We start from the raw sequence: 17,292 nt of genomic DNA, 5'->3' as shown, positions 1-17,292 counted from the left end.
GTATTTTCTCTAGTAAAACGACCTTTAATGAAACTTTTTTGAGTATAACTTATTATATTAGTAATTCAGTTTTTAGTGTTTAATTGATGACAATAGTAGCAATTTTCATTTCTACATTTAGCTATCTTATAGGCCTAAAATTATACAAATATCGCCAATCCTTAGCTTCCAAAGGAATGCAAGTGCTAATACTTTGATACTGAAGTTCTGAACCATACTTTAAAGATTTAAAAACAAATTGATACATATTTTGCCTAAAAAACTTGTAAAATTCACAAGTAAAACCATCTGAGCTTGGGGTTTTACAATTTTGCATATTTTTTAATGCTATACCGCATTCTTAAGAAGTAAGGTTACCCGCACGTGATTCCGTCATTTCCTCAGAAAGGCAGACATGCTGATGGATTTTGTTAGGGGTAATTTTATAACATTACATTATCTATACACATAATATCTTTCTTTTCCTGCTTTGACTTATTAATACTATAAGCGATAGTAGCACTTCTTTTTGTTTTTTGTTTTTTTTTTCATTTTCAGGATTTCAAAAAATAATTGGTCATTAAATGATGAAACAATAGTCATTTATTTCATAAACAATTTCTGCATTCCATTATAGTATATCGTATACAATTCTCTATGTAAGCAACACGATCAATATCAAACAATACCTGAGATATCTGAATAACCTTTACAACATTTGACCGAAAAAAAGACAAAAACAAAAAGCACTTAAAAATTCAAGACTAATATGAGAAAAATAATATTACTAGTTATAAACAAAATTTACCAGAAAGATTTTAATGCCGTAGTTGTTTTTATTTCCATCTAACAAGTCTTATCAAAGTAGTAAGTATTTGACAACCACAATTCCAATCAATTAGTTTTTTCCCTTTGTCTCTTATTTTAGATTTTTTTTAAAATAGATTGTCTATACTTTTATCATCTTTTGTCGCTTCAGTTCATTTTTGTTTCATCAAAATAGGTATCATAGTGTTACTTGATATTCGTTCAATTTTATTTTGTCGTGTTATTGTTATTTTTGTAATTTGATGTACTTATATCTATTTTTTATATATACGAATGTTATATACAGCGCTTTGAGTATATGTATTACAGATATAGCGCTTTATAAGAAATGTAATAAAAATAATAATAAAAAGGGAGAATACAGGAAAGAAAGTAAAACAAAAATTTAATAGTGTGTACAAGATACATGTATCATAATAAAAAATACAATTACTTATTTTCAAGAAGTGCATTGTCTATTCTAAGTTAAATTTATTTTGAAAGCCTCTCTTTAATGTTGTCAAACAAGTTGAAATAGTTTCTTTTACCAGCTTTGGTCTTTCCATATACTGATCCATTAAATTACCAGACCCCATCTTCGAATCAGAGAGTCTAGTTATAAGTCCCATATTATACTATCACATCATCTACAAGCTTGGTTATTCGCACTTTGTGTGAGTTCTTTTTCTCTTTCATAATTCTAGACTTAACTTGACTTCAGAGTTAATGAGCCTCACAATTATTGGACGCTGTTGTCCCTCTTTCCGTTGAATTCTGTGTATTGCCAGATTTTCAGAAGGTACAACTGTGACATTTATTGAATATTTGGTATATGAGTCTTTATCATATGCAGTGTACCTCCTATAAGCCCAAGTGACACGGCAAACGATACAGATTGTGACATTTTATTGTATCATACATTTAAACTTTATTTGAAGTGTGTTCCGAGTAGGGGTGATATATAGGCCTTGTGGTGTGATATAGGGTATGCTATACTCTTGAGGCCTGGTCTGTTATATATTATATGCCAAATGGGGTAAACGATATACGGCTTTAACAATAACTATTCATGCATATCTAAAAACATTATCACCTACATATAAAGTACAGACAAACCACATTTTACAAGTAAAGTTTAGTATTTGTTTGATACAAAAAGAACTATTTCTCAGACAAAATCTCGGAATGTGGAAGTGACCAAAAACAACTGGTAAAACTTATTACGATTTAGCAAACAAGTTCAACACATTCTTCATTAACAAGATTGAAACGATCCGCAATGATCTCAGTATGACACAGATTGAGAGTGAAAATATATCTCCTCTCAGTGCAGATGTTGAATTCGGTGGAAACGTACTTTCCGTTTTAACACCTGCTTCCACTGAAGAAGTCAGAAAAATAATGATGAAATCAGCGACTAAATCTTGTGAGTTAGATCCCATGCCAACGTTTCTCTTAAAACAAACGCAGAATGAATTACTTACTGACTTTTATTACACGCATTATCAATGCCTCGATCACAGAATCGTGTGTTCCGCAGGTATGGACCCAGAGATACTAATCAACTATCGTCCAGTGTCAAATTTGCCCTTCATTTCCAAAGTTCTTGAAAAAATCGTAGCCAACCCTCTTAAAGACCATTTACGTACTAATTCTCTCTACGATGAATTGCAATCTGCCTACCGTGTCGGCCATTCAACAGAGACTGCATTATTACGAGTACATCATGACGTTACGGCAGCACTCGACAGAAACTGCTGTACAGTCATGCTTATGCTGGACTTATCTGTAGCGTTTGACACGATAGACCATTCAATTCTCATAGAACGACTTAAATACGACTTCGGCATAACAAATTCTGCTCTTTCATGGTTTCAGTCGTATTTAGAAGGAAGGACTCAACAAGTTTCCGTGGGAGCCATCCAATCCAACTCGATTAAATTAAACTTTGGCGTTCCGCAGGGATCTGTTTTGGGTACAAGATTTTATTGTATGTTTTCTAAGCCTATCGGATAAATTTGCAGATGACATTACCTGCTTTATCATTGTTACGCTGATGATTCGCAGATATATTTAGTAATTGAACCAATTGACAAATGTTCCGTAATATCCACGCGACTTGAAGCTTGTGTTGAGGACATCAGCTCATGGATGACGAGCAATCTGTTAAAGCTAAACCAAGATTAGACTGAATTAATTATTTTCGCTCCGAGACATCGACTCAAGGAATTTGAGAAGCATCAACTAACTCTTGATGGTACGATAGTGTCAGATGCAACTTGTGTAAAGAACCTTAGTATACAGTTAGTCAAGTCATTAAGCATGGAACAACACATTTCCGCTGCATCCAAGTTATGCTTCTTCAAATCAGAAAGATTGGCCAAATTCGTTGTTACATTACGGACAGTGCTTGCAAAACTCTAGTGTGTTCTCTCATAACATCGAGATTGGATTACGGCCACTCCCTTTATATGTCGTGAAATCTAGTGCCTTGAAGGAGCTTCAAATAGTTCAGGATGCTGCCGCCAGATTGATATCACGGCGCAGGAAATATGACCAAATAATACCTGTGTTAATTGACCTACACTGGTTACCTGTTCAATTCCGGTGTCAATACAAACTCATCTTATGCGTTGCATGGTATAGCTCCAGCATATCTCCAAGAGCTTCTGACTCTATACCGCCCATCAAGATCAGTACGCTCCCAGAACTCTGTGACACTTGAAACACCAAGAGTGAAAACGAAATCGTACGGTGATCGTAGGTTCGACAAAGCAGCTGCCACTTTATGGAACAATCTTCCCGGTGAACAACGAGTATTAGACAATATCAACATTTTTAAATTCAGACTGAAAACTCATCTTTTTAGGACAGCTTATTGTGATCTTTTATAAATGTTGACGTTATTATGTTTTATGTTCTATTTTATCAATGGTATTTTTAACATAGTAATGTTATGTTTTGGATTTTTTATTTCTTAAATAGTAACATTTTGTATTGTTTTTAATTCTTATTTCATTTAAATGATAAAATATTAATATATAAACTATTTTCTAGATATTTTTAGTTTTGTCATATTTTTAAAATGAATTTTAGATTCAGTAATTATCTTATATGTTTATACTATTTAAATAATGTTTTAATACTTAATTATGATTTAATTACATTGTTTGTAAAATTTTTTATTTTTTTTTTGTTCGTCTTTCCTTTGTATTGTATATCATTTATATGCTGTAAAGCGCTTAGAGTTAATGTAGTTTAGATTGGCGCTTTACAAATATTGTAAATAATAATAATAATAATAATAAGTTGATACCTGTAGGGGAATCCTCATACATATTTGATGACTGTTTATGTATATACATTTATAACATTTATGAAGTAAAACACAGATAAAAATCTTTTTTTGGCATATTTGGAGGGAATCCTAATGTATAGATAAGGATTGTATTTATTCCAAGGTCATTCTAGACTGACACAGAACACCACTGTGTGTTCATACTTTCTCTCAACAAGGGGCGTTTGTTTATAAATACTCGATATTATATGTTATTCAGGGTCTTCATTGGAGATATAGTATCATAGGCCCTGTCAGCTTTATATATTCCCTGAGCTGGGGGAGGCTTTTTTAATTTAATTTTTTAATTTTACATATTCTTGTTCAAAGAGACATTGACTTTCCACATTATAATATGATTGTATACTTATTTCATCTCCAACTATGCATTAGTTTTCATTGTCTCCGAGTCTACCAAGGGAATATACGGTCTCATATCCTTTAACCAATCAAATGTTAGGATTACCTTGCAAATGTGACTCCAGTAGAATATTTGCATATAACACATGGTGGTAGTGTTAGTTCTCTCAGAAGGCACGGAATATATAACTATTTTGAAAATTTGAACATTCAATTTCACACAAAAAAATAATACGTACAAAATAAACAAAAGAAAATGAGCAACCCGACATCCACTAAAAACCGGGAGCATGGGCTAGGCGCTACGGTAGGTTAAACTTCCTCTACTTTTCTAGAAACATTGCCGAGTTGTCCATAAAATGTTATGTGTGGGGTAGGCTAAAATGGAAAGGAAAATAATAACATTGCGAACAAATTAGTTCTCTTGGTGCAGATGGATTCAACCATAACTATCCACGAATTTATGATGACGGTAAAAAAACTTTTGTAGTGATAACTTTAATCGTGTAGCAACTTTATACTGTTCGTGAAGCATGATTGTAAGACGTCTAGTACATCTAGTTTCGGTAAGCTCTGGCATAACGTATGAATTCTGATACGAAAACTCCATACACAGGCCCTGAAATGATGCCATAGATGAAAGGAAAGTTGATAATACTGAATAGATTTAATGGCGTTTGTCGTATAGTTTGGTAATGATTTTTCCTTTCTCATCGATGTCTTAAGTGTATGTCAAAATATGACGCTGATTCCATTATGTTTGAAGTGTCCTTTATTGTAAGGCCCTTGGTGTGAATGCGATGTATAAACTTGGATTCTTTAAAGACAATATACCATCTACATAGCAAAAACTGATTTCACAGGATCTGGTTAAACGATATCCTTTTTTTTCATCAGATTAGATAATTGATAAGAATGAGGGAGAATAGGTCAGCGAGTAATGGAGGACAATTAATTTCCTTTGGAATGTCGACCGTCTGTTAAAAAAACACGTCCTCCACACATGACAAATATGTATCGATCAAAATCATAAGTCTTGATGCTATCACATTCGATAGTAGTCTAGCAGTGAAGGTTTCCAGATCTTTCGATTTGTGTCTGGATCCAAATTTAGTTGATACCAGTAAGGGAGTAAACGAGTGTTATAGTTATGTTAAGACCGTCTTAGATAGTTGTCTGGAGGTTAATAATTTCTAAAGAAACTTAGAGGTGAATTGTGCAGATCCATATATTAAATGTTGTTTGTGTGGATTCTTGCTGATTTTTAGAACTCAATCCATGTACCAAAGATCATCAAAATTATCATGTTTAGTAGAGAGACCAAAAGAGGAAAAAACGGATTTATGGTTTTCAACTATTTCTTCTTTGGAGAGTTTGATATCAGTCTAATTCTACGTCTACTTCCAATAATAAACAGTAAATGCAATGCGTATCGTAGACAAAACAATGCTGTTTTGTTATTTTTCTGCTGTTACAACACCATACTTGTCATGTATAGAAGAAAATGTTTTGGCCACACCGGGGTCTTTTAAAACTTTTGTAGCGTTGACACTGATTAACCTACTTAGAACTATCATACATTCAAGATTTAAAACGTTACAAATTTTGCCAATTCTGACAGCAAGTCGTGATCTCTATGTTCTGTTCTCGTTTCATCCATTCTTGGTATAGTACACTATAACATCTGTAAAAATTTTCAAGTTATATCATTCCAATTTATTGGTTCACGGTATACTGAACCTTAACAGCAACTCTACTGAAAGATTCGTTTTCAACGATGTCCTATAATGACTTAACTGGAAGAACTATATTTGAATGAAGAGTTTTGGTTAGGACAGCCAGATTGTTTAGCTCCACAATTTTTAGGACTTGCGATACACTTTTGTAGTTCAAGGGCTTTAATTATTACCATCATTCAAGGAAGTGAATTGAAAAAAAAATCTTAAAAAGAAATATTCCATAACACTATGGTATCGTCTCATGGGTACAATTCAAATGGACGATTAGACGGGTAATAAATATCGTATTGGATGTCCCAAAGTTTTAGATAAAATCAGTTCTTTGTGATCGTATTTACCGATGCCTTTAAAGGACGGGAAAAAAGAGGATATACTTATCTAGTAGTAAATATAAAAAATGTTTATTTAGTGTAAAACTTATCTTAACAAAATACGAACCTGATATTGTAACCTACGGCAAAATATATAAGCCCTGATGGAAATTTGCATTTGTTTATGCCTACATGCTAAGTTAGATATTACTGACGTAATAAAAATACACGTTTGAAACCGAAATTTTATGACAAATTCGAAGATTATGACTCTCCAATGGTAAACTTCATTTTTCTAAGTTATATTCCAAATATTCAGCCTGCCTAGTATACATTTCACAGTTAATCCGTTAGTGTCATGCATACAGTTTATACACCTTCTTAGTAAAGTGAGAATATTTTCAAATAAGGTTCTAAGAATGGGGTTTAAATGTTTGTCCAACCTTTACCAATATCATCAATAGATGGTTTTAGGATGTTTGAATCTCCAAAATTAGGTAAGATATATGAATATTTAGTTCGATCTCAGATTTTACGGATTAAAAACAACTTTTAAAAAAATTACACCTACCGGATTAACTCCCTTACAATGTCTATGGTGCTGTCTGCGTAACAGGGCATGCTTATTCTTCCGGGGCACTTGATGGCACCCCCAGTTTTTAGTGGGAGTACATATAGCAAGTGCTGTAATTTTCTATGTGATGTTTGGTTGAACTTATCTAGTCTACATTACGTCTATTTATCATCACATTTCGGTTATCTTTCGGTTTTCTCTGTCTTCATATAATTATGGTAATTGATGGATTACACTATAATATTAATTGACAGTCTTTAAAAGTCAAATGACAATTTTTAAACACAGTCTTTAGCTTACATAAGATATTTTTAAACCTTTTTTGTTTCGGCGTGAAGAATTTAAATTTGCCGATATATTATAATAGAAACAACATTATTCCAGCCAATTTTCTATAATGTATGTCTGACATATTTGGGTTGTTCTATAACATGGTCAGCTAATTGCTTCAAAGTTGTACAAAGTTGTAAAAGCAGTTTTCACAAAATGAGAATGTAGCTACATTTTATACGTGAGGAAGTTTGGTGTATATAATGACTTTCACGTTTCATATCATGTGAAGTCACATCAAAGGAAATCATGGGAACCTATATTCAAACAGTAATCAAAATAAACACAATCAAGTGATAACGACTACAGCAAAATAGACACACACATCAAAGATCATGAATTCACCAAAATAACGCGCAACTTAATATTCGGTTAGCAACTTGGACTCCAATAAAAACTAGGATCGAGCATGGACAAGGTAAAGTAATTGCTCTCTGCTCTACATAAAAAAGCTGTATGGACTCTACAGAAAAACTGTAGTCTATCTCTTGACATTTAGTTTGAAACTGGCAAACAAAGAGAAGACGAAGACTTTGATTTCTCATTTTCTAGTATATTTTTCGAAGTATTTATAATACAGCCAAATATAAATCGAACGGAGAATTTGTTGCTTAACGTATGACTTTTTCTAGACAATCATTACATCAATTTTGTACATACAATTCAACTAGTTACACTTCTTAATAAAATATGTTTACATTACATTAAATCGTCATTTGAAACTCGTGGATTGTTATGGTGTATCCATTTGAACTATGAAAACTGATTTGTTCAACGTGTCATAGTATTTCTTTCCTCTTTTGTCTACCCTGGATTTAATTACTTTTGAGCAACTCAGTGGGTGTTTCTAGAAAAGCAGAGGACACTTACCCTACCGGTGCACCTGGTCCATGCTCCCAGTTTAGTGGAGTCCGAGTTATCATTTTCTTTTGTTACTTGTATATATTTTTTTGATTATTTTATGTTCTGTGTTGTGTGTGTCTGTTTTCCATGTCTGGTCTTTCTCTCTGGATTAGATTCGTTCGATTTCCGCTAGAATCTTGGTTTTCTAACATTACCTGTTGAAATGATATACAGTAATCGTTTCCAGACTAAAGACCTCGATATGTCACAAATACAATTCTTTTTTTTAAATCTGACTTGACCTAAAACGAGCACGACAGATGTGATGTGAAAAGCATGACTTTCCGAAGCACATTAGTTGTACCCGATCTTATGTCAGGTTCATGTGTCTATTTGATTTTAATGTTAACCTTTTTACATGTAGTTACACAATTTATGTATGTTGTCCTTTTGTCCAATGAGTTCCTCTTGTGTGTATGTCCAGTGTTGTTGCTTCATTTTATTTGATTTAATATTCTTGGTTCAACAACCAGCTTTGTAAAAATAAACTGAACTTAAGGTTAAAATAGTTTCTTAATCAATTCCTCTCTTTTATTCACCACCTTGTTCTACAAATGTGGTACAAACAACTGCGTTATATCAGACGCTGCATGATAAAATGAGGAAAAACCGTTTTCTATACATTATTAATTTTAAATCAAGTAATAAATACAAAGTCAAACAACAAGAATACATGTGGTTGTGGAGAGGAAAGATCTCGTTTGTCATATTCATTTAAAACCATATTCTGGCTTTTGTTAAGACCACATACTATTTTAGCAGGACGGCCTTCCTGCTTTGTAGTAGATAAAAGCCTTGGCTAAATGATTAATTCTTTAGCTGAATCGGTTTGTCGCTCTTGTAACCGAGCGGTGTAGGGTTTAATTATCGGTGGCGGGGTATAATTTTCTGTCAACCTATGCCTCTTTTGTTACATTTGGCGCCCAACTGAAAAATCCACGGTGTTTAGATAGCTATAGTGAGCTAGTTTAAGAGTTCGTCATGGAATGAAGACTTTTGAGGTGGAGAGTGTAGCAAAACGGCCTACATGCGTTAAGGGAGATAGGTAGTGAAATTTAAATAGCCATTTCATTGACTTGGCTAAAGGATTTATTAATTAAATAAATGGAAAACCTTTATATGATGTCGAACGATTGTCAAAAGAAACGTCTGTCTGAGAAGTATCAAAGTAAAATAAATATAAAATAATTAACAGCAAATAATTGATGTAACGATTTTGATAATTTTGAAAGACGATAACACTGAACATTACTCTACTAATATATCAGACTTCTCAACTCATGAAAATCATCAGTTAAAACCGAATAAAAGCTTATTAGGGAGATAGTGAAAGTGTCACACATATGGAACAATTAACACACTAAGTCGAAATATGCCTCAATTGTCATTTCCGAGGTATGCGGGGGAAATCTGATATATATAGGACGGATCATTATTATAGTAGATATATCACTTGCTATTAATGCAAATCTCATGGTTTTCTGAAAAAGGGGGTGTTGTTGCGATTGTAAACATTATATATAAATTGTTTCTGTGCATTTTGTTGTACATTCTTTGGTGTATGAAAATGAAGAAATCACTGATATAAGATGCCTTGAGAAACTTCGTAAATCTTTTTTGTTCCTGTGTTTCTCTGTAACCTTCATTGATTGAAATAAACAACGCAGTTTCAAAATAAGTGATGTTCTGGTTAGATAATGACTCTAAATAGGAGTTGTTATTTAAACATATTTTTTCATATTGTTTTAAATTGCTGTCATTATAAAGTAGTGTATGAGGTTTCACTGAAGTTATCATTTGGAAGAAGCTAATTACAATTAATGAGAAACTAATCGAGAAAAAAATCGTTCAATACTTTCAATAGAATTACAATTGATGAAACCGTGAATACAGCTTTGGTATTTCAAGCATTCCACTCTCGGAAGACTTGACATTTAATGGCAGTAATTAATTAATTTACCGTATTGATGTTTACATCTAGTACATAGTCCGTCTTTTACGTTCGGCTCCTGCCTATGGAATGTTCATATCACAACTCATACGTTATGCCAGAGCTTGCCGAAACTACGCAGACTTTTTGTATCGCGCTAGAACTCTAACAAATAGGCTTCTGGAACAGAGTTATGTTGCTACAAGATTGAAGTCATCACTACGGAAGTTTTATGGCCGTTATCATGAACTCGTGGGTCGTTATGGTGTATCCATCAGCACCATGAAAACTGATTTATTCAACGGGTCATATTTTTCCTTCCCTCGTTTGTCTACCCCGGACTTGACTTTTATGAGCAACTCGGCAGGTGTTTCTAGAAAAGCAGAGGACGCTTACCCTACCGGTGCACCTGGTCCATGCTCCCAGTTTTTATTGGAGTCCGAGTTGCTCGTTTGCTTTTGTTACTTTGTATGTATGATTTTAGTTACTTTACGTTCTTTGTTGTGTATGTCTGTTTTCCATGTCTGGTCTTTGTCCCTGGATTACATTCTTTTGATTACCGCTATAACTTTGGTTCCCTTGATTACTCTTACAAGATAAAAATTTGACCCTCGCCGTAAAGTCATTTTATGCGTAACTGCATGTCTAGTTTGAAAGTATAATTAGTATGTATCATATTCAATCATGAGTAAATTGAAATAGTAAGGGACGAACTTCTAGAGACGATCGAGTAATTTGGAAACAAAACTTTAAGGACACTTCGGGAATTTATAGGAGAGCTGCTTTGCATATAAATTGAATCAACAGCTAATAACATAACATGCAATAATCAAACACTAGCAAATCAAGTATATTTCATAAAGATAATATTTGTAAAATTTTAAATATCAAATATGTAATTTTATGCAAGGCCTTATATGCATGCTATTTTATAAGCACTCATTCATGAAAGAGTTGAAGCTTCCTTGAGACAAATATATATTTTGTGGGAATTTATTTAATATTTCCACGAACATGAGATCAGAATATGATGTGTTTCGTACTCAAAATGCTAACAACACACAACAGATAACATGTATCCATTTAATAAAATAGCATATAATATTTTAGCCAGATGAAATATTATTGATATCGCATTAATCAATTTATCATTTGAGATTGCATTAAGAGGTGACAGAAAATGTAATTTAAAAGAGGGCAGAAATCTATATGTTGTTCCTCATAATGTGCCGATGAGGCAAATATCTAAGATACCAAAACACAATCATCGATATCGTATTAATTTAGTCGTACATGTACCATAGAATACTTCTTGTTTTCTAAGTTAGGGACAATCTGCTTACTCACAGTTTGTTCGTCCACCTTATGTTACAATTTTAATAGCTAATTTTGCACTCGTAAATTCAGTACTTTACATTCGCATATGATTTGCATAACAATATATTACTACTGCACATCATGCTGCTGATCGATGCCGTGTTTACCGTCATAGCTTCATACGAGATCAAAATGAACCTTTTAAATATCATACATGTGTTCTTCGTGTCTTTTTTGGGAGTTTACATTAAAATGATGAAATGATCGGTTAGCATTTACCATTACCTAGTTTCCGATGCAGACACAGGGCTCATTACAATTGACTATGTAGGTCATATATAATATCAGGACACATAAACCTATATTTATTCATTGCTAGTTAGAAATCACCAACTTGAGCTGCAACTCCTACAAAAATGAATGGTTTCAGATAAACAGTTTCATTCATGTATAAAGATAAACAAGGTTATCATTATGTTTTGGTTTTTAGCTTTATGGACATGAGTTTTTAGACTCACATAAGGTCCAACCAAACTTAATATGTCGTGACGGAAGGCTAGATTGATTATTTGATTAAGTGATTAGTGTTTAACGTCCAAGCAGCAATATGTCAGTTATATTCCGGCGATGAACATGAAATGGATGATAAAATGAAGATGAAATGGATGATGTAATGAAAAATGGGATGGGACACGAGAATAATAAGTTGACAATTTTGATTGCCAGTTTAAATAAGGGGACGGGGTAGGGTATTGCAGTTCAGCCTCCTGTGGCGGAGTGCAAAGGTTCTGACTCCTATCGAATACCACAGCAGGGTTCTTCAACGTGCAAGGACCGTGAATTTTTTCCACATTATACCACAGTGCTTCGCGGTCATTTTTTCCGTACTATGGCCTGACAACCCCAGCATGTAGGATGCCAGGGTAATCCCATTCCTCTACCTGGGGCACAGAACCCAGTTGTTTTGTAGGCAGCGCACTCCAACCCCCGGCCAGAATTCTGAGCACTATTTAGTCTACTTTCTCGACAAGCTCTGCTGCAAGCCAATTCTTTTGACGCACTGGGCCGGAAGGCTAGGGAAACAAAAATAACTGCACAAGTTAACATGGTAAAGGGGTGCTGTTCATCTAGAGGACAGTCGTCGAAAGTTTCTTGGTTAATATTTTGTTTCACCTGTGTCATTCACTTGCTGTCATTTATTGCTAAAACATATAGGCTATGATTAAGCTGAACAATAAAAAAATATTACTAACCAACTCTTTACTTGCCAAAATTTACATAAAATGTCAGTGGTAGTGCATCTATTCTCATTACGGAAATAAGACCGGTCACTCAAAACGTTATGATGGCGGGCATTGTAGGTGTCTACATTAGTTATTAAGATATACATCTTTAAAACGTTTTGCAAGATACAAAAATATGCTCAAATTCCTGGTCGTCTCAAAATCGTAGTTATAAGTAATTTGGTTGGTTAAATATTTTGTTACTTTTCCATTAATAGCAATATATAACTCCTCTGATTACATCAAATTCATCGATACACGTTCTATATTGTAAGTGCAAAAATGTAGGCGAGGGTTGATAACAGCTTTCAATTATATACTCGAATTCATACATTATATATTTATCGCGAAGCAGTTGACCTAGATAATCATGCGTAAATGTGTAACAGCTCACAAACTTGTCATACCAAGCAGAAAAAAATACCCTAATAGCGTTTGGATCAATCGTCAGGAATCATTAATACATTGAATACTTAAAAACCGTTTGAGATTTTGGCCTACAATAGTTTGACCAAATAGTATTCATGAAAAGATATTTATTATTTGAATGAATTAGGATTATAATGAAAGATCCACAAGAAATAGTCTGTCTAAATTGGGAGCATGCAAATAAATAAAAAGACACTCAAATTTACTTTAGATATTCAATGGAAAATTGGTAACTTTCTCCGTCAATATTTATCTGATTTTTAAACTTTGGTGCGTAAGAAGATACGTTTTATAGTAAATCGTCTTTATTTTACTCATTTAATATTTTGCTTCAATCAATGTTTACACTTCTATTCGAAGTCAAGATAATTTTACTCAACATGTTAAGAATGCAATTATTATGTTCCTAAAAACGTTATTCAATCATTCTTTACACAGTATCATACATATATGTAAGTTTCCTTCTTTCCCAAAACATGTCACTACAGCCATATTTTGCTAACAACAAAGTGCAAACATAATTTGTTTTTAAATGTACAGATTTTTACCAGAACAGATTTTTGTTATGGCCTGCATATTTAGTGCAGTGCAAACTAGCACTAATTTGTGACAAATTGCCAGATTTGAATGAAAATTATAATATTTCATGTTTATTGGTGTTGGTATTTAGCTGGATCATGGCAAAACATATCTTAATTCATCTAAATTTAAAGAAATGGTAATTGTATCAAGATAATTGATGCGAGCTTGCACCACATAATACATTTTGGAAAAGGACTGTAGTAATTCCATGCTTCATATTTTATTGACAGGTGTGTTCTAAAATTTGTTGTTTACACTTTTGTTTTTAATGTTGTATAGAATTTAAAAACATTTTTTTCCTAAGTTTTACTTGTGCTTTGTGTGTTAAATGCTTATAAAGATACATTTAGCCATTTTAAGCGCTAATTTTCATGTATTATCAAACGTATGAATAGAAAGAATAATCACTTGAACCACGATTCTAGTGGAAATCAAAAGAATGTAGCCCAGGGACAAAGATCAGACATGGAAAACAGACACACACAACAAAGAACAAAAAATAACCAAAATAACACATATAAAATAACAAATATAAAAAAGCAACTCGGACGCCACTGAAAACTGGGAGTTTGGACCAGGTGTACTGGTAGGATAAGCATCCTCTGCTTTTCTAGAAACAACCGCCGAGGTACTCATAAAAAGTCAAGTCCAGGATAGACGAAAGAGGAAAGAAAAACTATGACTCGTTTAACAAATCCTTTTCATGGTGCAGACGGATACAACGTAACGATCCACGAGTTATAATGTCGACCAGAACATATTAATAAGGAATGTCCTAGATATTGACTTTAGCTGAACCTTAAATCAGTTCATAAAATGCTAGTGTTCTCAAAAGCATACCACATATTTTGGTTTAATTTCCAATTAAAACGTACGAGTAGAATCTTCAAGTGAAATACAGTCTGGAATAGCATGCATACTGGAAGCAGACGTTCAACTTTGCTTCACTTTTCTGTTGTATCTTGCAGTTGAGCTCAGATTATAATTAAAGAGCTCTTAACATGTTATAGTTGATTACATATTTCAAATTTGCTCTAGTTTTTATATCATCAAATAGCAATTGCAGATATGTACTGTTTGGTATAATTTTTTTGGGGAGAATTTCGCCCACACTACCACACACTGTATACATACCTGAACAAATTAATTGGTAAGAAAAGGACAAATCTAATACTTGATAAAACATTTGTAGTTTTATATGCAGACTGTATTATTTAAATGATATCTATAAATGTGTCACGTTATAAACCATTAAATTATATCACTAGGAAATTTAGCTTATCGTTCCTCCTAAAACTCTTCAACCCGTATGTACATTACTAATTCTTAAACAAAGTGGAGGCCTGGAAGTTGCAATCTTTCAAAATATTACTTTTTTAAATCGCATATTTATATAAATAGTCTGACAAAAAATCGTAGAAAACGTCAAATAACGCGAACCACATTGAAAAGGTAAAATACATAATTTTAATTTCACTTAAAGATTAACTTTTGTGGAAGTTTTTACGTTCTTTCTGGGATAATCTTGACAACAGTTACTCAGAACAACAATAATAAATTTTAATTACAGTAGCAACTGACCTTTCTACACTGACTGATGACAAGTTAAGAATGGAGGCTACAGCTGTGCACATTTCAACAAAACCGACAATCTTACAAATGGCTGAACCTAGTGACCAATCCGTTATTGTATATCCTACAGTCTGATATGGAACACATACTAACAGAAAAAGTATGTCAGCTACCGCTAAGCTAACCATAAAGTTTTTCGTCACACTTCTAGATTTTCGATCTCCGAAAACTGCAAAAATGACTAACGCATTTCCTATCAATCCTGTCAGGAAGGCAACACTGTAAATAGTTACCGTTGGTATAAAATGAGGCTCTCTAATCCAAGGTTTATTCAGATTTTCTATATCACCATCATAAAAATACATATTATAATTGTAGGAATAATTTCCAAACTCATTTTCATAGTACGAATAATTCATAATAAATCCGTTGCTAAAGTCAATTTCTAAGTCTTCTAGAATAGGAACATAACATAAAATAAAAACAAATATTTCGACTATGTATCGTCGATTAAATGATAAGTTGTCCTAAGTGTTTATCTTTCACATTAATAGTTGGAAATGACGGCTTAAGTAGTATCGTATCGGATTGTTGCCTTATTGATTCATCATAGTAGAAACTTTCTTATAAAAATTAAGGTATGAAGGAAACTGCCTAATAACGTTTTATTCCTTTATCATCTTTTATGTATATATCAATGGTGGCGTTCTTCATGTATATATCAATGGTGGCGTTCTTCATGAATATATAACCAAGAAAATATTGATTAAAAAAAACTTAATTGATGTTTACTTGTTTACTTACTTCAAACTGTTTTAAAAAAATAAACGATGGGAGAAAGTGCTTTCTGTTGTAACTAGCAATACTTCTAAACATTAAGTAAGAGGCTTTGGCAATGTAATTGTAAAGTTAACATCACATAAATTCATGAAAAACGCTTCTACAACGAATTAAGCTGAAAGTCAAAGGTGATATAAACATCTTTAATAAGGAAACGTTCTAAAACACAATCAAATGGCGCAGAGTTACGATGAGGATATGTTAGGCTTGAACAATTAAAAATCTGGATAAATTAAAAATCTCGTTATCTAATTATATAGGCCTAACCACCAAGGTTATTTTTTAATTTTAGTAATTAAAAGTTTTTTTATCTGCTTTGCTTTTCAAGTTGTAACCTAAAATATGCAAAAGTCGTTTTACGATTTCGACCAAACGGAGATTTTTTAAGTTCAAGCTGGAGCTGAAAACAATGTTATTCGTTTACATCTTATGTCATTATCAAGATGTAAATGGTAGATGTTATAAAACAGACACAAAGCCCTCGATTCTTAGTCGTCATAAGCCAAAAAACTGTTAAGATGATTGCGACAAAGTATTGTCTATATATTATAAACATTCACCCTCTTTATTTAATCATGAGCTCAAAATTCATCGGTTTGTAATCGAGTTAGTGATGCTGTCATATTGCTGGTAATTTTTCTTATTTACATAAATGTTATAAAATAACGTGATTGTAGTGTGCATACATTACAGACATTGACATGAACGGAAGTCATGAAATAGAATACGATGTAGCCTCAGTTCTATTAGCGCTGAAAATTAGCGGTTAGGACAGTATGTCTCAATCTACAATTGTAAGGTGAAATCGTCATCAAAAGTTCTCGGATGGAATAAACATGAACTATTTTAAAGTGAATACACCAGCAAACGTTCTAGGACAGATTCTAGTTGAAATTGTCAGCGATTGACTTTGATAGAATTGCCGTAGAGATACTAGTAGTCCGAAAACTGTCAAAATATTAAAAGTTCACTTTAATTCTAAATTCTGGATAAGTAAGT

General features: G+C 33.0%; 1 protein-coding gene across 1 annotated transcript in view; it reads right to left on the bottom strand.

Annotated features, from left to right (window-relative positions):
- Positions 1–16,300, bottom strand: part of LOC148630081 (allatostatin-A receptor-like) — a 43,154-nt gene extending 26,854 nt beyond the window's left edge. Inside the window, exon 1 of the mRNA XM_088560708.1 lies at positions 15,463–16,300. Within this exon, the coding sequence (XP_088416834.1) occupies positions 15,463–15,872 (410 nt within the window). The 5' untranslated portion in view covers positions 15,873–16,300. The remainder of the gene's footprint in view (positions 1–15,462) is intronic.
- Between the last annotated feature and the right edge of the window lie 992 nt (positions 16,301–17,292).

The sequence above is a fragment of the Perna viridis genome, chromosome 1 (genome assembly GCF_037379345.1).
Source record: "Perna viridis isolate PV_CMFRI_1.1 ecotype Kerala chromosome 1, ASM3737934v1, whole genome shotgun sequence".
Lineage (NCBI taxonomy): Eukaryota > Metazoa > Mollusca > Bivalvia > Mytilida > Mytilidae > Perna > Perna viridis.
This window is presented reverse-complemented; position numbering and strand designations above follow the sequence as displayed.